This window comes from Rhodnius prolixus, unplaced genomic scaffold (assembly GCF_049639745.1).
Source record: "Rhodnius prolixus isolate KJV_2025 unplaced genomic scaffold, Rpr scaffold_1, whole genome shotgun sequence".
NCBI classification, from domain to species: Eukaryota; Metazoa; Arthropoda; class Insecta; order Hemiptera; family Reduviidae; genus Rhodnius; species Rhodnius prolixus.
The window spans coordinates 30,022,494-30,039,655 of NW_027411581.1; the positions used below are offsets into that span (position 1 = coordinate 30,022,494).

The 17,162-nt window shown below is 35.2% G+C and overlaps 1 protein-coding gene and 1 long non-coding RNA gene across 8 annotated transcripts in view; one reads left to right on the top strand and one right to left on the bottom strand.

Moving 5' to 3' along the window:
* unc-5 overlaps nt 1-17,162 on the top strand; it is a 689,026-nt gene that overhangs the window by 668,382 nt on the left and 3,482 nt on the right. For 4 of the 7 annotated variants that reach the window (XM_074136688.1, XM_074136725.1, XM_074136696.1 and 1 more), the window contains 5 exons: nt 3,911-4,057; nt 11,713-12,033; nt 13,781-14,005; nt 14,791-14,969; nt 15,633-15,890. In XM_074136688.1, coding sequence (XP_073992789.1) covers nt 3,911-4,057; nt 11,713-12,033; nt 13,781-14,005; nt 14,791-14,969; nt 15,633-15,890 — 1,130 coding nt within the window. The remainder of the gene's footprint in view (nt 1-3,910; nt 4,058-11,712; nt 12,034-13,780; nt 14,006-14,790; nt 14,970-15,632; nt 15,891-17,162) is intronic. The other 3 variants (XM_074136706.1, XM_074136735.1, XM_074136715.1) reach the window with 2 other exon arrangements.
* Nucleotides 9,674-15,672, bottom strand: LOC141458570 (uncharacterized). The gene is made up of 2 exons (XR_012461057.1): nt 15,418-15,672; nt 9,674-9,887 (listed from the first exon to the last, which is right to left on the bottom strand). It is a non-coding gene; the product is annotated as an uncharacterized lncRNA (long non-coding RNA).

Here is a 17,162-nt window from a genome sequence, read left to right on the forward strand (position 1 = left end):
TAAATAAGACAAGTGTTTTGCGAGTTCGGCGATTTTCTTCTGTCGAAAAAAATGGATCAACGAATTTGCATGAAATTTTGTGTAAAAAATGGAATTAAGTGCTCAAAAACACTTGAAATGTTGAGAGTGGCGTACGGTGAGAGTACACTGAGTCAAAAAAATGTTTACAAGTGGTACAAGCTTTTCACAGAAGGTCGAGAAGATGTGAATGACGACGCACATCCAGCACATCAACAACCGATGAAAATGTTGAGAAGAATTGTCGAATCACAATTAGAGAAGTTGCTGAGGTTGTCGGCATATCGGTTGGCACATGTCCTGCAATTTTTTCGGAAATTTTGAGCATGAAGCGTGTGGCAGCGAAGTTCGTTCCAAAATTGCTGAATTTTGACAAAAAAAAAACCGTCGCATGAGCATCGCTCAGGAATTGTTGAATGACATTATCATGTCTCAGCCACCGTATTCACCAGATTTGGCGCCCTGCGACTTTTTCCTGTTCCCATGATTGAAGAGACCCATGAAAGGACGGCGTTTTGCGACGATTGAGGAGATAAAAACCGAATCGCTGAGAGAGCTCAAGGACATACCAAAAAGTGCATATCAGAACTGTTTCGAGGATTGGAAAAAACGCTGGCACAAATCTATTATATCTGAGGGGGACTACTTTGAAGGAGACAAAATAAAAATCGATGAATAAATAAATCTTTTTTGAGAAAAATGAAAATTCACCTTATTTTTTGAACACACCTCGTATATACAAATATCAGTTACTAATCGGTAGTTGAAAAAATAGGCGATTACTTTCCATATAACATGTATTACTTTCCTGTAATTTTACATTTAAATTTATTACAAGGTGGATTTGGTATTTGCTTAAACATTTAGACGGACGTATTTGGAGTACTTCCATAAGTTGAGAAAGAAATCTTGAACCGAAAAGAAGATATAAAAAAGGTGACAAATGGCATAAAATTATGTAAATATAGGCAGCACATATGTGTCCAACGATTTGTTTGGGAGGTTATCATCTTGTCTTTTCTACCCTCTGCCAGTGTACGTCACTGAAGGAATAATAGAATGCCGCCATCTTATCGTTTATATCATTAGCTGAACGTACTTAAGAAATTTTGACGGAGAGATTCAAAACAGATTTTGATTTTGCATTTATTTTAATTTAGGTCTTCATATGTCTGTACTATACTTTTTCAATTACTTCGTTATTATTATCCTTATTTTATAAATGGGTAGTTTAGGGGCTCGATCTTTGCCTATTTCCTGAATAGTATTAATTAAATGGAATAATAATGGGTTTTGTCGTATAAATTAAATTTATGTCACCGCTTCTTTTACTTGAGTTGTGAATGAATCGATTCTACTCGCTAGCATAGGCAGGAGTACCTCAAGGAATACTTCTGTACACTATGTCACAACTGACCCATAGAAACTATTCTGTACGTATGCTGACAATACTGTCATTCATTCCTGCAACTCTGGGTCCAACTACAGCTTCATCTCATCCCGAGACACACTTAAACCGAATAGAGCCTCGGGCCAAAAAGTGGCGAATCAAATTAGACCCAAGAAATTGCAACGAATCTTCATTCTGCAGACTATATTCAATGCCTGTTCCTCCTGCTAATTTGGTTCGCTACCTTGGAATTTACATTCGACAAACGATTCATACCCTACTTGATCTGAACAGACGAAACAAATTGAGGATCGAAGCTACCGCTGAAACAGGAACGACAGCATACTCAAACCGATATGGACTTAGGACTTCAGTAGTGGGGTTCAATCCAACTCTCATATTTAAAAAAATGAAAAATTAGTTTTTTCAATCAAGAATTCTTCGGTAAATTACTGGTGCCCTATTTTATGTATCAAATTCTCCTCTTCATTATTCATTCAAAATATCAAACATTCTTCAAGTCTCTTCTGTTCTAATCCTCTGATACAAAATCTCGCCTCCACCTCTATTCCAGATAATCCTGCCCGTCCGTTGGCCTTTTAACCACTTCCAACAGTAAATATCACCAACTCCATTGAGAATGTGAATTCAGTGGGCCGATTCTCTCTTCCAGCTGATCCAGCCAAGAAGACACAACAAATTCACTGATTACATTTCTTTTTTATTTTTTAGATTGTAAACAGTAGATAAAAAAATAACAAATGTGTTATTTCGAACTAGACAGAATGAAGACTGATGTTAGTCTATCCTTCAAGATTGCTATTTCGAAAATTCTTGTAATCAAATATATCAAAATACAGGGGAAAAAGCGCTGTAAATCAGTTCCCTCCTCTATCTTCTCTAACAATTTTTTTTATCTTCCATTCTTGATTAATCACTAGGCTAGTTAAGATAAACTGTATTTGTTTCTTGGACACTTTCCAAAAGTATTGCTATTAAACTCTATGCGGTTTATATCTCCTGCCGCATATAATTATTATCCTCTAAGAAATAAAAGTTTATTGTATTTTTGTATTATTTTCATCCCTTAATTAACTGCAGGTTTCTTTTAAATTAAAAATTAATTTTTCTATCTAATATTTTTTTTCCGGGCTCACCAGAGACCTTCATTTTTAACAATCATATTTTATTTATTTTGTTTTTCATGATAATATTTCTTTGGCTCTAAGGAGCATTGCCTATCTGGAAGTAACTTAGGCTTTGTAACTCATTGTAGCAAATAGGCCTACTGTATAAACTTAGAAAGCATAAAGTATAAACTTAGCAATCTCTTTCATTGTACAAGAACCATTCTCTTTCATTGAAGCTCAGTACCCATAAAGAGAATTCATCTTACTCTTCTAAATGGTTTCAAAAACTGATCTGTCATTCATAATCCATTTCAGTTCAGACACAAATTCGTTACCAGCGCTCTCCAAAGACAGTCAACTAACGTTGAACCTCCACACAAGATATAAAAGAAAGGAATTGAACGGATCTTCTGGACAATCTTGGAGACTACCAGTAAACTAAATCCGACCGTACTAAAACAACTAACTCTTACTTCACAAAGTACTAATTCGTCCAATATGGATTTGTGGAGAGCAGAATTGTGGAGCTGTGTTAATTCAGTATCCAACCTATACAATAATTTCGTGAAGCCTAAGTTCTTCGAATTGTAAATGTTGCAATCGTACTGTAAGGCATAACCTTAAATTTACAAAGTCAATGGAGCCACCCGATTCCAAACTTTACACACTAATCTAGCGAATCACTTGAACACCTTTGTCTAATTATTATCCACAAATTTCTATCCTCATAATCCCACACGTCGTTTAAGACAAGGCGAGCTCCTTGCTATCCAATCTCTTCCTGCAGGAAGTAATGGACTAGCCAATTCTTTAGGGAACTTGTAGTTCTTGCAGTAATAAACGAAATAGGTGCAAATATAAGTTAAAATTAAATATTCACAATAGATATGTTTATAAATTTGCGCCCAAGAGAGTGGCAACGATGACTGGTAATTTTCATTGTGACTTGAATTGTATAAATATATTCTGTTCACACACTTATTTTGTTGTAGATAGTTCTACAGATGCAAATAAATCTATTATTTACAACAAATTTTATGTAACTGGGGTGATCTTATCAAAGTTTTTTAAATATTTTTGTGTCCAGATTGTTTTATTATTAAGTTGTTCTTTAGAAAAATTTTCAAATTCGCACCAAATACTAAGCCATTGCAGTCTCGAGTTTTTAAGTGCACTTCCCTCCTCTAGGCAATATTCTTTCATTGCGGACAAAGATTTCCATTAGCGGACTGGGCACTGATTAGCATCCAGGAGGGCTGCTTTTTTTTTTGGAGCCGAACCAACCTTCATTAAAGAAACTTCTCTTCCATGCAGCAAAAACAATCAAATCAAATTTCTCTTGTTATTTCACAGTTTTTGTTGTTTGTTGCAGCGACACGAGCGGAAGTGCAGACAGATGTAGCTCTGTACATCGGACTGGCAGTTGCTTGTCTAGTGTTCGCCGTGCTGTCCGCTCTCATATTCAGGCTGTTCAGAAGAAAGGGACGAGACCATTCCATGTACAATATGGCTGTATCAGGTAGCTATTTCTTTCTTATTATTATTATTGAAAATTGAAGAAAATTTCAAGATAGCTTTTTTTCTTTTTTGAGCCGCATGAATAAATATTCACTCAAAAATGAATAGCCTAAACTTTAAAAGTGTAATTTTATTCAGTTGTCTTTAGTTTAGATGAAGTTGTAGAGTGTATTAGAAGGGCGGTTCCACCAAAACGCGGAAGGAACACAGGCAGAGGAAGTTAGATGAACGTAACACCTTCTTTGCTAAATCGAATTTTACTTTTGATGCAGGACAGATAGATCGGTGGAGAGTGATAAAGCATTCTAATACCCGAAATTCGCTACAAATCTCAAAACACATTTATCCACAAATCTCAAAACACATTTATCCACAAATCTCAAAACACATTTATCCACAAATCTCAAAACACATTTATCCACAAATCTCAAAACACATTTATCCACAAATCTCAAAACACATTTATCCACAAATCTCAAAACACATTTATCCACAAATCTCAAAACACATTTATCCACAAATCTCAAAACACATTTATCCACAAATCTCAAAACACATTTATCCACAAATCTCAAAACACATTTATCCACAAATCTCAAAACACATTTATCCACAAATCTCAAAACACATTTATCCACAAATCTCAAAACACATTTATCCACAAATCTCAAAACACATTTATCCACAAATCTCAAAACACATTTATCCACAAATCTCAAAACACATTTATCCACAAATCTCAAAACACATTTATCCACAAATCTCAAAACACATTTATCCACAAATCTCAAAACACATTTATCCACAAATCTCAAAACACATTTATCCACAAATCCTGTTGCTAAAATAAAAGATTTGCTCACAAAAAATTAATGGATTTCTAGGATCTTGCAACAAAAAGAATATCTTGCTTCTCGATATTGGCTTAAAAAATCTAACTTAAAGATAAATTACTTAAAAAAACATTTGCATCTCTGACAATTTACTGAAAGTGTTATTTTTTAGTGTTAGTTATGAGAACTGACAGTTCTCCTTCTTGTATTTTTCTTGAAAATTCAATTTCAAAAATTTGACCCGATTACTATAACAGAAATTTATATATTTGTTTTTCAAGTTGAACTATTGCAAGAGTTTTTCAATTTCCTTTTTTCCGTCTGTTGGCAACCCGCCCCAACCTTGCAAGCTGTCAAGACTTTCCTCATCGGCTCCCTTCCTACTTTTTACACTTTTCCATAATGTTTGACATCTGTTCAATACATAATCTGGCTACGACCATTGATAGAACATTGTCGTCAGCGGATGAAGTTCTTCTTTCCAAACTTCCACACTGTTAATGAAATCCTAAGCTGGAACTTTTATACTTTTACTTAAAAAAATAATAAAAAAAATTCTCTCACTTCTCTAGCTGTAGATCTGTTTGTACGTACTCGTACATGTTATCTGTCATTGGACACGTTCAAGTAATTGGTTTCGTTCTGAGTATAAAGTTGGGCGAACAGTAATTGTCAGTTTTTTAACAAGACGCTATGTGCTGGGTAGAATGGTGATGGTTGATGAAATGGTTAGTGGACTTAGAAATGGGCTGATGTTGAGGGATACGAGAGAGAGAGAGAGAGAGAAGAGACGTTTGGAGCTGGGACATAAAGAGTGGAGATGCGGCGGCCCAGTGTCGTTGGAAAAGGCATGTGTCACAAAATGGGGCACAGTCAGCCCAACATGTAATAGGACGGCCTGTCAACTATCACTCATGCTTCACTGAAGAGAACCGCCTTGCTAACCGACTGTGAAGCAGATAAAAACGATGTTACATAAATTTTTAGTAATGGAAAAACTACCCTAGGCAGGGTGGAGACATGTTTCACACAACTGTTTCTAGTTAACCCTATTTTTTTTCCTTTCACATCTTGGTGATTGGATGAAAAAGAAACCTTCCTAAATCTTTTAATTATTGATCACAATACCAATCACATTGCACATTTGAATATCATTTTGTAAATGATTTCACCAAAACATTTTTTTCGGTTACTTTACAAGGAGATTTAATCCCTCTACAAATTTTTCTTGAATTTTATTTTATCTTCCGCAATTTATGTCTGTGAGCGCTGAGGAAAACCTGCGGATGGAACCTAGAAATAGGGAGATTCGCATCTTTTCGGACAGCCAGGCTGCACTGAAGGCTCTCGTATCCTTCAGAATCACCTCTTCCCTGGTCTGGGAATGCAGGAAGGCCCTAGAACTACTGGCGCGGCACAACAAAGTTCGGTTGGAATGGGTGCCGGGTCATGTGGTTATTGAAGGGAATGAAAAAGCTGATTATCTGGCCAGGAATGGCGCTAACACTCCTTTCATCGGTCCAGAGCCTGTCCTGGGGATCACCAGGGGTTCGGTTCGCGCGGCTCTCAGAGATTGGATCTGGAGGGAGCACGAAAAGAACTGGGTGATGTGTCCTGGGGTTAAACACAGCAAGACCTTGATGCCTTGGCTGTGTAAGCAAAGATCCAAAGAGACCCTGTGTTTGGGCAGAAATCAGATTACTCTGATTACAGGCCTATTCACGGGGCACGGTAGGTTCAAGAAGCATCTGCGCAAGGTGGGGCTTATCAGCTCGGAGCCGTTGTGCAGATTATGTCAGGAAGAGGAGGAAACGGCCTCGCACCTGTTGTTCGATTGCGTTGCAATCGAACGTTTGCGCTATGAAACCTTTAGAACGTTGAGGCCGAAGGAGATAGTAGCGCAAAAAGAACTAGTAGGGAAAGTCCTTGACCTCTTTAGGAGGGGAGGGTTCGCCTACTAGAACTAAGAAGGGACTGGCACAATAAGTCTTCTGTGGCTGCGGTGCCTTGGGGCATAGGTCCCGTCCCATCTACTATCTATCTATCTATCTATCTATGTCTGTGAGCATTCGACTCGTCCAGAGGTGAGCCTTATTTGGATCTGATTAGATATACCAAATGAATAAGTTATATCTTGGGGCCTTCGCTATCAACCCTTACCCATATAGCCATCCTGCGGCTCTCGCATTTACCTACAAATGTGAAAAAGCTAGCGATTTATGTGTCCGAATACATGTTGTGCCTTAATCCCAGAAGCGGCAGCTTGGGAAACGAATAGGACAGAGTTAAAGGAGACATTGGAAGGTATTAATTCCAACAAGAAGTGTCGTTCAAGGGGCCAGATCCGCAATAATCCGATAGCTGCGCTCCTACCCGCAGATTGAATATATGGTCTAGTACCTACGGTTGAATAGTTGAACTGACCAAAGTCCTGACGACTTTTAGGGTTGCCATGTCCTACTTCTTTTACATCCTACAAAGGAATATTTTAACTAGTTTTTACAGGTTTTTACAGGTTGATTGTAACAAAGAAATTCCCGACGAAATTTTTAGATGAAAAGAAGCACCCAATGATTAGTTACTGATCTTTTATCTTTTCACATTGATTCTTTCTGAATCAGAATTTACTCTACACAATCATCATTTCTGTTTTTTCAACTAATTCTTACTATTGCTTTTTCTTCTGTGATTCTCAGTTCTTTGAAATACGAATCATAAATGTTCCTTGCGGTTCGTAGACAGTCTCAGGTTTGTTCCACATGAACTAGACTATCGAGATGCCTGTTCAGTTGTTGTATTAGCTTTATTAGCTTTTCCTTCTCTCAGTTCAAAAATAAAATTCTATTTATTTTATAGCTTTTATTTAAAATAAAGCCAATATGCGACTTTGTACAAGCCTTTTTTATTAACCTTCTGTCCTTTTAACTATAAATCGTAAGGCCACATATTGTCTGTAGAAAATATGTACGCCCATTTTCATTTTACTGCCTTTTCATAATACTTGACCATAATTAAATGTTGTCAGTTTGGGATTAAGTAAAATTTAGAAAGTTCCTCTTTGTTTACGATATCCTGCCATTGCTGCTCTATTATCAAGCTAGTGGGTCAGTACATAGATGATCAGCTGGTGCGGAGTGGCAGTGGCGTACCTTTGTCCTTCACTGCCTCTCTTCCGCGCACACGCCATATATATTCTAAACAAGGCGGGATGTCCGTGTGGGAGGGTGTATCAGAAACCCTTTCGTTATGTGTAGCCCACTGGGGGACTGTAAATTAATGTATGAATTAATGCAATGGCCCAAAGACCCTGCTGCAGATCCCCCATAAACTGGGATTACTATTGTATCCCTGGACAATTGAATCTGCAAATGTTCCAAAACATGAGATGGCAAAGTGATTGTAAAACATACAATGTAGTTGTTGCTTTTTTTTTCGACCTGCGGCACAACCTTTCTAGATGTGAACCAGTAATGTGTTTGTTTTCCAATCACGCACTTTCATTTTATACACAGGGTGTTCAGCATAAGACTACCCTTACTTCGGGAGGCGATTCTGGGCTTCATTTGCAACAAAAAATTCTATATAAACTATAGCTCGATTCGGCTCCGTTTTATAGATATTTTTAATTTTATGTTTTTTCAAGGTATCACTACTTTCTAGCAAAAAGTTGTCTATATTTCTCAAACTACTAAAGCTACAGCAATTTTAATAAGCTCTTTAGAAAGAATGTTAAATTTCCTTTTAAATAAGCTAATTTATTTATTTACCACTATTCATGGTATACCTTCGAAAGGTGTTTGTAAGTAGATGTTTTTCATGAGTAGAACACGTTTTTTATATATATAATATTTTTGAGAAAAATGAAGTCAAAGTTTTTGGAAAAAATTAGAAACTTGCTATTCCTTTTGTTTGGGTCACAACGCTTGATATTATTTTGAAATATAAATTAGCTTATTTAAAAGGAAATTTTACCTTTTTTCTAATGAGCTTATTGAAATTGATGTAGCTTTAATAGTTTGAGAAATATAGGCAACTGTTTGCTAGAAAGTAATACAGTAGACTCTCAGAAATCTGGATCGGACTAGGCCCGGACTCTCAATAGTCCGGATCGATGATCTTGAATTAAAAAAATAAAATTTCTTGCAAATAAAAACGACATAACGTTCGATTTGATATAAGGTAACATATGTTATATGCATGGCACGCAAATAGCCCGCATTATACAAATGTTATGTTCAGTAGTTTGCATCGACGGGCGCTCGGTGTTTCAGTAACATTGACGAGGCAGTTCAATGAAATCGATGGAGGGGAGTTTAAAAACGAAGAAAATAAAGTGGAAAAAGAAAATGTTTTCACTGTTAATTACAGTACTACTGTACAGTATAATATAGAACAGCAACTTATTGTTAATAAACGTTAACACATAAACGTTGACAGTATTGTCATAATTGTTCGCCATAAAGACGGAACTCATCAAAGGACCGGATTTCTGAGAGTGTACTGTAATACCTTGAAAAAACATAAAATTAAAAAATCTATAAAACGGAGCGGAATCGAGCCATAGTTTATATGGATTTTTTTATTGCAAATGATGCCCAGAATCACCTTCCGAAGTTTCGACCACTCCTCCGTTTACACCCTGTATATACTTGAGACTGACCATATACTTTTGTGTTCTGTTTAATAATTATCCCATAAAAAGCTGGGGAAACAGGCCCTTTTTAGGCATTGACTTCAGAAAAACATGGTACCTACTTAGATACATTAAATACAAACGGCGGCCATGTTGCAATGTATCTCGTGGTCAACTTTAATGATTAGTACAATGATTAAGCATTTATTTATTTATTTATTAGGCTTTATTTTCAATTTAAACAGTAAAAAAAACTTCTTATTTGAAGTAATGTTCTTGTTCCATTCGTTCTTCTCTGTAATGTCAGCTAGGATCAATGCAAGTTCCTCTCTGTGATCTCGTAAGTGTACTGCATGTTTTTCCGCCTGGAAGAGGTAAATTGAATTAAACGTTTAGTATAAATTTCTAGTATTTTTAGTATTTAATGGATGTAAGAAAGAATAATACGTTTTTTCGCATTTTTTCTCCTGCGTGATGAGAATCGTAGAAGAAGGGAAGCAAAATAAAATATGCCTGTTTTTCCGGCAGTTTATTTCGGCCATACTAAGTACCAAAAGTATAATATACAACTCAAGTTGGCTATTTTTCAATATTACGCTTTTTCGTGCAGTTTTTGACGATCAACCTTCAAACAACTGTCTTGCAGGACAGTTTTATAACAATTTAGTCTTGGAGTGATCTTTAATACTGGAGCAGCCCTGTGATAGTTCTCGTTTAATCGTCTGTTAGTATTCTGTCCGGTATTTCTGCCTTTTATATTTTGCTATAAATTTGTCTGTTATCGAGAGAATGGGTTATTTCTCCATGAAACTAATAAGTTAATATATACATTAAATATGAAGAATATTTGTTCAACCGAAAGACATCATTAGTGACTGTTTATCGCTGAATATCAATTTGTTTGTTTTCCAGAAGATTTTGGTGTATATTTGTGTTTTTTCTGTGTGTCCGAAGAGGGGTGTTTGGTGTGTGTTTGGGGCTTACATAGACACATAGGCCATGTGTCCCCGGGGTCTAAACATGAACATTGTCATATGGTCTCCTCAAGACTGTCACCTCTAATTTAGTTCACTTTATCACTCCTCAGAGCTCGTTTCCATGGATCGTGAGACTTCTAGCTTAATGTCACCATGGGAAATGTGGCTTCCTTCCACCCAACATATTTTACTAAAACATTCTACCTTAATATATCCTTTTACTATCCTGCAACCTACCTCCCAAAAGAAAAGAAAAATGTCAAATATTGATCACAGTAAATTTTTTATTTTTACAAAACGTGTTAAGAGTTAATTGTAATATTCTGTCTCTTCAATCACTCCAAATCACAATATTGTTTTAATTATCACACGGACGCTAAATTTATGGTCTATCCAAGTATTTGTTCAATTTTAGAATAGTTTTAGATTTACTTTATTGTTGAGTCAAAATTATTTCAATCAAAATTACTGTACAAAATATTTCTTGAGTGATAGCGCTAATGACCGTGGCAGTTGCGTCAATCTAAGTAATGTTTAGATTTTTGATGAAACTATTTTGAAAAGAGAAACTCAGCAGTCAGTATTTATTGTTTGCGTTCTAAAATGAGCTACGAAAGTGGACCGCCCTCAAAACGCAACCATATTTTTATTTATTTGCTTCAAAGTTGCTATTTGCTATTAAACCTGCGGTACTTATCCTTATTTAGATTTTCTTAAAAATGGCTTTTAGTTTTCTTTTCAAAAGTTTCGGTTTGAATGTAAACATGTGCAATATTAAAGTCAACTGAGGCGCCACGGTAGCCGAGCGGTTAGAGGCGAGATCAGTAAAGCTAATATGTATTGTGGTACTGGGTTCGATTCCCGGTCTTAGGCCTTGGATTTTATTTAATGGTTAATAAAAGAAATTTACAGTATGTTTGCTAGTCGCCTCCGTCCACGACACCTAATTGGTAGTTGGACGTTAAGCCCCGCCTGAAAAAATAGGCGATTACTTTACTTTATTAAAGTCAACTGTTTTCTTTATAAGGTTTTTATAGGTTTCAAAAAATGTATGTAAGTTGCTTAAGAGGAAATCATGTGAATGTTGACACTAGTTTTTTTCTTATGTATTAGTTACCTTTTAGCGACCTAATTCAAGGTTTTTAACTTTACTTTTTTAAATTTCTGTTATAAACTGAAAAGAATAATAAATTTACTCTTGTAAATCTGCCAGCAGAGTATCAGGCCGAGTATTACCCAGAAGATGACAAGAAGAACCTACATGGGTCTGGCCAGCAGCCAGACTTGACCAGGACAGTGGTTATCCCCCTATCCGTACCAGCATGCTACGAATACCCGTATTCGGACGCGGCCGATAAATATGGGCTGCCTAGATCTTGTTCAGAACACCATTACGACGTACCGCATCTGAATTCACCTCCAGGTGTGTCTCCATCTACATCCACGTCCACGCATTCAATGGAATCGTCTGCCCAGCCGACTCCACCCAGAACGGATCAGCATTCAAGTCAACATTCCCTCACAAGTTTTTCAAGTAATCATTTTTCCGTGATAAACATTCAATATTCATTCATTTTATTATTATTATTATTATTTCTCATTAAATATTCTTAATTGGTAATCATAGTATGGAATTATATCATTATCATTGCCGACTCTCTTTATTTATCAGAAAAATAAATATATGAATATAAAATGTCCAACACAAATTTTGAAGGGAATAGATAAATTGAAAGGTTTGCATTTGATGCAGTCAATGATAAATTAACTCGTAACTCTCTATTTACTTTTTCGATTTGTAACGAATAAGCTTTCCATTCTAAAGAAGCTCCTGGTCTTTACCAATGCTTTGCACGAATGACACTAACTACAGCAATAATAACCTTTTTTAAAAGACACTCTTTATCCGAAAAAGCACTTTCTCCTTAAAAATATATTTTAAAAAACATTCTGGAAACTAATTCTCATTAATTGGGAAATGTTACAGAAACCTCTGGTCCAAAACCCCCAAACATGGTCTTTCGAGTTGTGAAAAGGAAGCTTATTATTAAAAAAAAAGCGTAACCTTGAAACACATTTGGAAGATAAAATTGTTTTTCCAAGAGTTTATCTTTCTTGATTGGAGAGAGGCAGTTCGAGATGATCGACTCAATGTTGCACCAGTCACTACTGGGGACTGCTTTGTTGTGCTTCATTTTTTTCTTTTGGAGCTAAAAGTGATAAATATTAAAGTATCTAAATGACTTCTGCCTTATTAATAATCTTCAGCCATTCTGCTTTGCCTTAGCTCTTCCATAATCCTGGTTTTTTTTCGCGTTTTAGAAACCGTCCTACTATTATCCCAAACGGTTCAGAAGACCTTCCATTTATTCGAGACCATTTCAGCCGGTTGAATTTGTAGCATCAGTATGTGTGTCCTAGTGATTGAGGAACTTCACGAAAGAAGTATTCATTTTTTTAAAAAATCCCAGATTTTTTATTTTAGTGAGGAGTCCATTGGTCAAGGCATGATGAATTCTTGTAATTAACTGAGTACGAAATGCCTTTACGTTTCTGGTACTTCAGGAAAGTTTACAACATTAATCGTCCCTCCAACCTGTCTAACTGAAATAGATACTACTCCGCCACCAATTTCGCTTACGCTTGGATATTCCTTTTGACAGCGCAACCAAAAATTAATTAGTGGTACAGTTTCAAACACTTTTTTAAGATCGGTGTCGCATGAAATTTCAATTAAATTATCAACTTCTTGTTCACTAAGATTAAGCATTTCTTCCTTTTCAATATCGACAGAGGGCACTGAATGACGAATCGAAATCAGCCAATCAGAGCATCCGAATTTAAACGGTCCGGTAGGAAACGGTGGTAAAGGGTTGCCACCTGCAGTACTTGAAAAAGTTTCGAAAAATATTAAATTTAGAGCAAAATGTTATAGATATTTTGTGTTTTTACAATTTTTATCACGACCCAGCTGAATTTTTCTGCGACCCGGTGCCGGGTCGCGACCCACACTTTGGGAAACGCTGCCATATAACATTCTCGCCACACTATTTAACTCCAGAATAACTTTTAGTGCATTTTAAATAGTTCTTAAGTTCCATAACACACTAACTTTGCTTAAATTATTTAACTGCCTCTCGGTTTAAAGAATTTATTTTTAAGTGACTCCTTGATTCCATTTCTAGCAATTTCTGTTTTCACCACTAGAATAAGACATACCAATCCACCTTATTTTACTGCTATTTTTTACTACTTTTATAATTCGCAAATTATTTTTCCAGCACCATCTAATGTTGATTCCACTTACGATTCAAAGTGCCTACCAATAAGAGGCTTAGATAACGACTGTGTGGCCTGGAGTACTATGTCCTGTAATGGTGGGAGATTGTCTCTACCTGATTCTGGCATATCGCTTACTGTGCCTGAAGGAGCAATTCCTCGAGGACATAAAGAAGATATTTACATTGCAGTGCTACGGGATGATAGACACAGGCCTAAACTTACAGGTATAGTGCGTTTAGATTTATTCGAATCTTTTGTATTAATATATAGATTGAGCAACAATCAAGTTCATTGTCTAAAATGAGTATTAAATTGTGAAATGCACGGTCTGCATCTAAGACATCAAACTAAAATGGTGACTCTGACATGTCAAAATTTTGATTTGACTTTCTAATGTTTCCTTAGAAGCCTGTTGACAGCTTTTGCAATCATTATGAGCAACTAAGGGGTATTTTTCATTTTTAAGTTTTATATGCCACATTGAATGTGGGCTAAAAAAACTGGTTATGCACCTTGGAACAAAAGCCCTAATTTTCGACTAGATTGTATAATAAATGAATATTAAATTGTTATAGTACATAGAGTTTGGTGACTGAATCATTGATCCAAAAAGAAGAAAGATTATTGGCAATTTCAGTCATAATCTTTTTATTATTTTTTGCTAAGCTTTCGGCCTAACGACTAGGTCCTTCAGGGTTTACGCTTGTGGACTATAAAAACTATAGTAATTTTTTAAGAACAAAGGTTGTAGTGTGTTCTCAGGTACTCAAATAGTTAAAAAATAGATGCTGTTTAGGTAAAAAATACTATTCCATAATTGTCTAGAAGCATTAGCCCTGAAGATGAGCTATTACGTAGCTCAAAGCTTGGCAAAAAATAATTTTAAAAAATGTTCCATTATATTGCTAATCAAATAGTGAAACCAAATTTTCGAAAGTGTGTCCCTATAAACGTCAGGATTAGATTGCCTTTACTTTATATTAGGTACACTTTATTTGATATTTTGCAGACCGACAAACCCAGTTAAGTCCAGTGGTACTATGTGGTCCAGCTGGTGTGGTTTTCAAGAAGCCAGTGATACTGAATTTCCATCATTGCGCCAGCCTCAAGCATGGCCAATGGAGTGTTTCTGTTTGGTCCAGTGATTCGCCACCTGAAGCTACCCCTGTCTGGCAGGTACATACAAATGTAATTATCTATAACTAACTTATCAGTGTCATTGTGAAATCAAAGATTACCGACCTTCTATTTTGCATGATTTTGTACATAGAATTCAAATGTTTGGCGTCATTGTGTTTAATGGTTTTTACTTAATTTTATAGTAGATTGAGGTTAATTAAAAATTAGAAATAACTGCCAAGTAGTGAGCCTCTTTGCAACCATCTTCAATTGGGAATAGTTAATTTTCTTATTCTAATAGTTACCTTTAAATTAAGACTTCTTGGATATGTGTTGGAGAAAATCCGTCTGCTAAGCTGCTAAGTGATTTTTCGTCTATAAAATAACTGATTAACGTTAATCAGGTATCATACCTTTTTATCAGGCAAATTTTATTAATACAAAAACAAAAGAGATGGGTGAAATGTAATTGTTATTTTAAGAGACCAAAATTTATATTGCAATTTCATAAATTTACCTGAGATTATCAGTCATAGATTGCTTAGTATCTTCATTTGTCACTCAGCTATTCTCTTCTATTTACTAGCTTATTAATCTTAGTCAGGAATTTTGTTAATTTTAGTTTTCTCGATTTTTAATGTCACAATGAAATCTTCAATGACATCTTTTAATTGTCATTAACAACATTCAATAATTTTTACTATAATTAAGTCACTATAATTTTTATTACAGAAAATCGTAACGCTTGGAGAGGAAACAATTAACACACCAGTTTTTACCCAACTGGACCAAAGCCAAGTGTTTGTAGTTTCTGACCAGCTAACCAGGTTTGTATTAGTTGGGGAAGCTGCCAATCCAATGTTGCCAGTAACTAGGCCCGTCAAATTGCTCAGGCTGGCCGTATTCGCTCCAATGCCTACCATCAGCTCTCAACATCTTGACTATAGTATTCGTGTATACACACTAGAAGATACAATAGCAGCTCTTGATGTTAGTACCATTGGTGATTGTTATTATTTTCATTATTATTATTGATTTTCGGAATATTGAGGTGTAGTCAATCAATAAATTCAAACACAAATTTTGTTTTATCTAACCAACGTTTCGGTAAATGTCAAAGTAGAATTCGTGTTGCAGATCTAGATGGTGTTTAGAGAGAGCAGACTTCGACAACAGTTCCATACTTGCAACGAATACCAAGAGAAACAAACGCAATATATTCAAAACGATCCACATTAAACAACAAAGCACATCCATTAACTTTAGGACAGACACCAACAACCTTTCAAATTTCTACAATAACATTCTTCAAGCCGTAACTTAACAATTACCAAAATACCTTTGGTTTTTCCCAGCCCTACTGTTTTCATCGAGAAAGGATATCGCCCTTCGAATGTGGATTCGATCCAAAAAAGATCATCACGCATGCCCTTTTCCATCCAATTCTTTCTAATTGCAGTACTATTCTTAATTTTTGACATTGAAATCGTAATTATCCTACCAATTATTTCAATTACAAAAACAGGCTCACTAATCCACTGATTCATTGCTATATCTATATTCTTTGTATCCCTTACCTCTGTATAAACCCGCTTTTCCATGAATCCTTAATAGCTATTATGAAGTAGCTTAAAGTTAAACTCCACAAATTTTACACTAAGTTTTTTCAAATATCTTTATTTATTTATTTCTAGATAATTTCAAAAAAATAGTAAAAAAATTGTTGTATAATTTTTATGTTACTCAATCTGTATCCGTATTAATGAAATACTTCTTTTTTACAGACCCTGAAGATGGTAATAGATTTACGGAAATGTTAGTGAGACGAATCAAAATTTGTGTTTGAATTTATTGATTGACCGCACTTCAATATTCCCAAAATCATCAATTTGGTCGAAAACCAAAACTATCATTAATATTTCATTAGTTTATTGCAAGCAGGAATATGTGTTCCTTTTACGAGGAGTTAGCTTTACAAACCAAACAAAGAATGCAAAATACAATAAATAGAAATAGATAATTTATAAACAAAAATAAGTCTGAATAATTTTTGTGAGATTTTAATATTAAATATCTTTATAAACAAACAAAAAAATCAAATTAACTAGAACTGTCAAAAAACAAGTTATATTTGTTTAAATGGAGAGGAATACCAAACTAAACTATATTCAAACAATAAAAATAACTATGTATTATATAAATTTTAAGTAAAATGAAAAAATTGTTTCTAGTCAAAAAATAAGGAAAAGAAAGAAAATTATT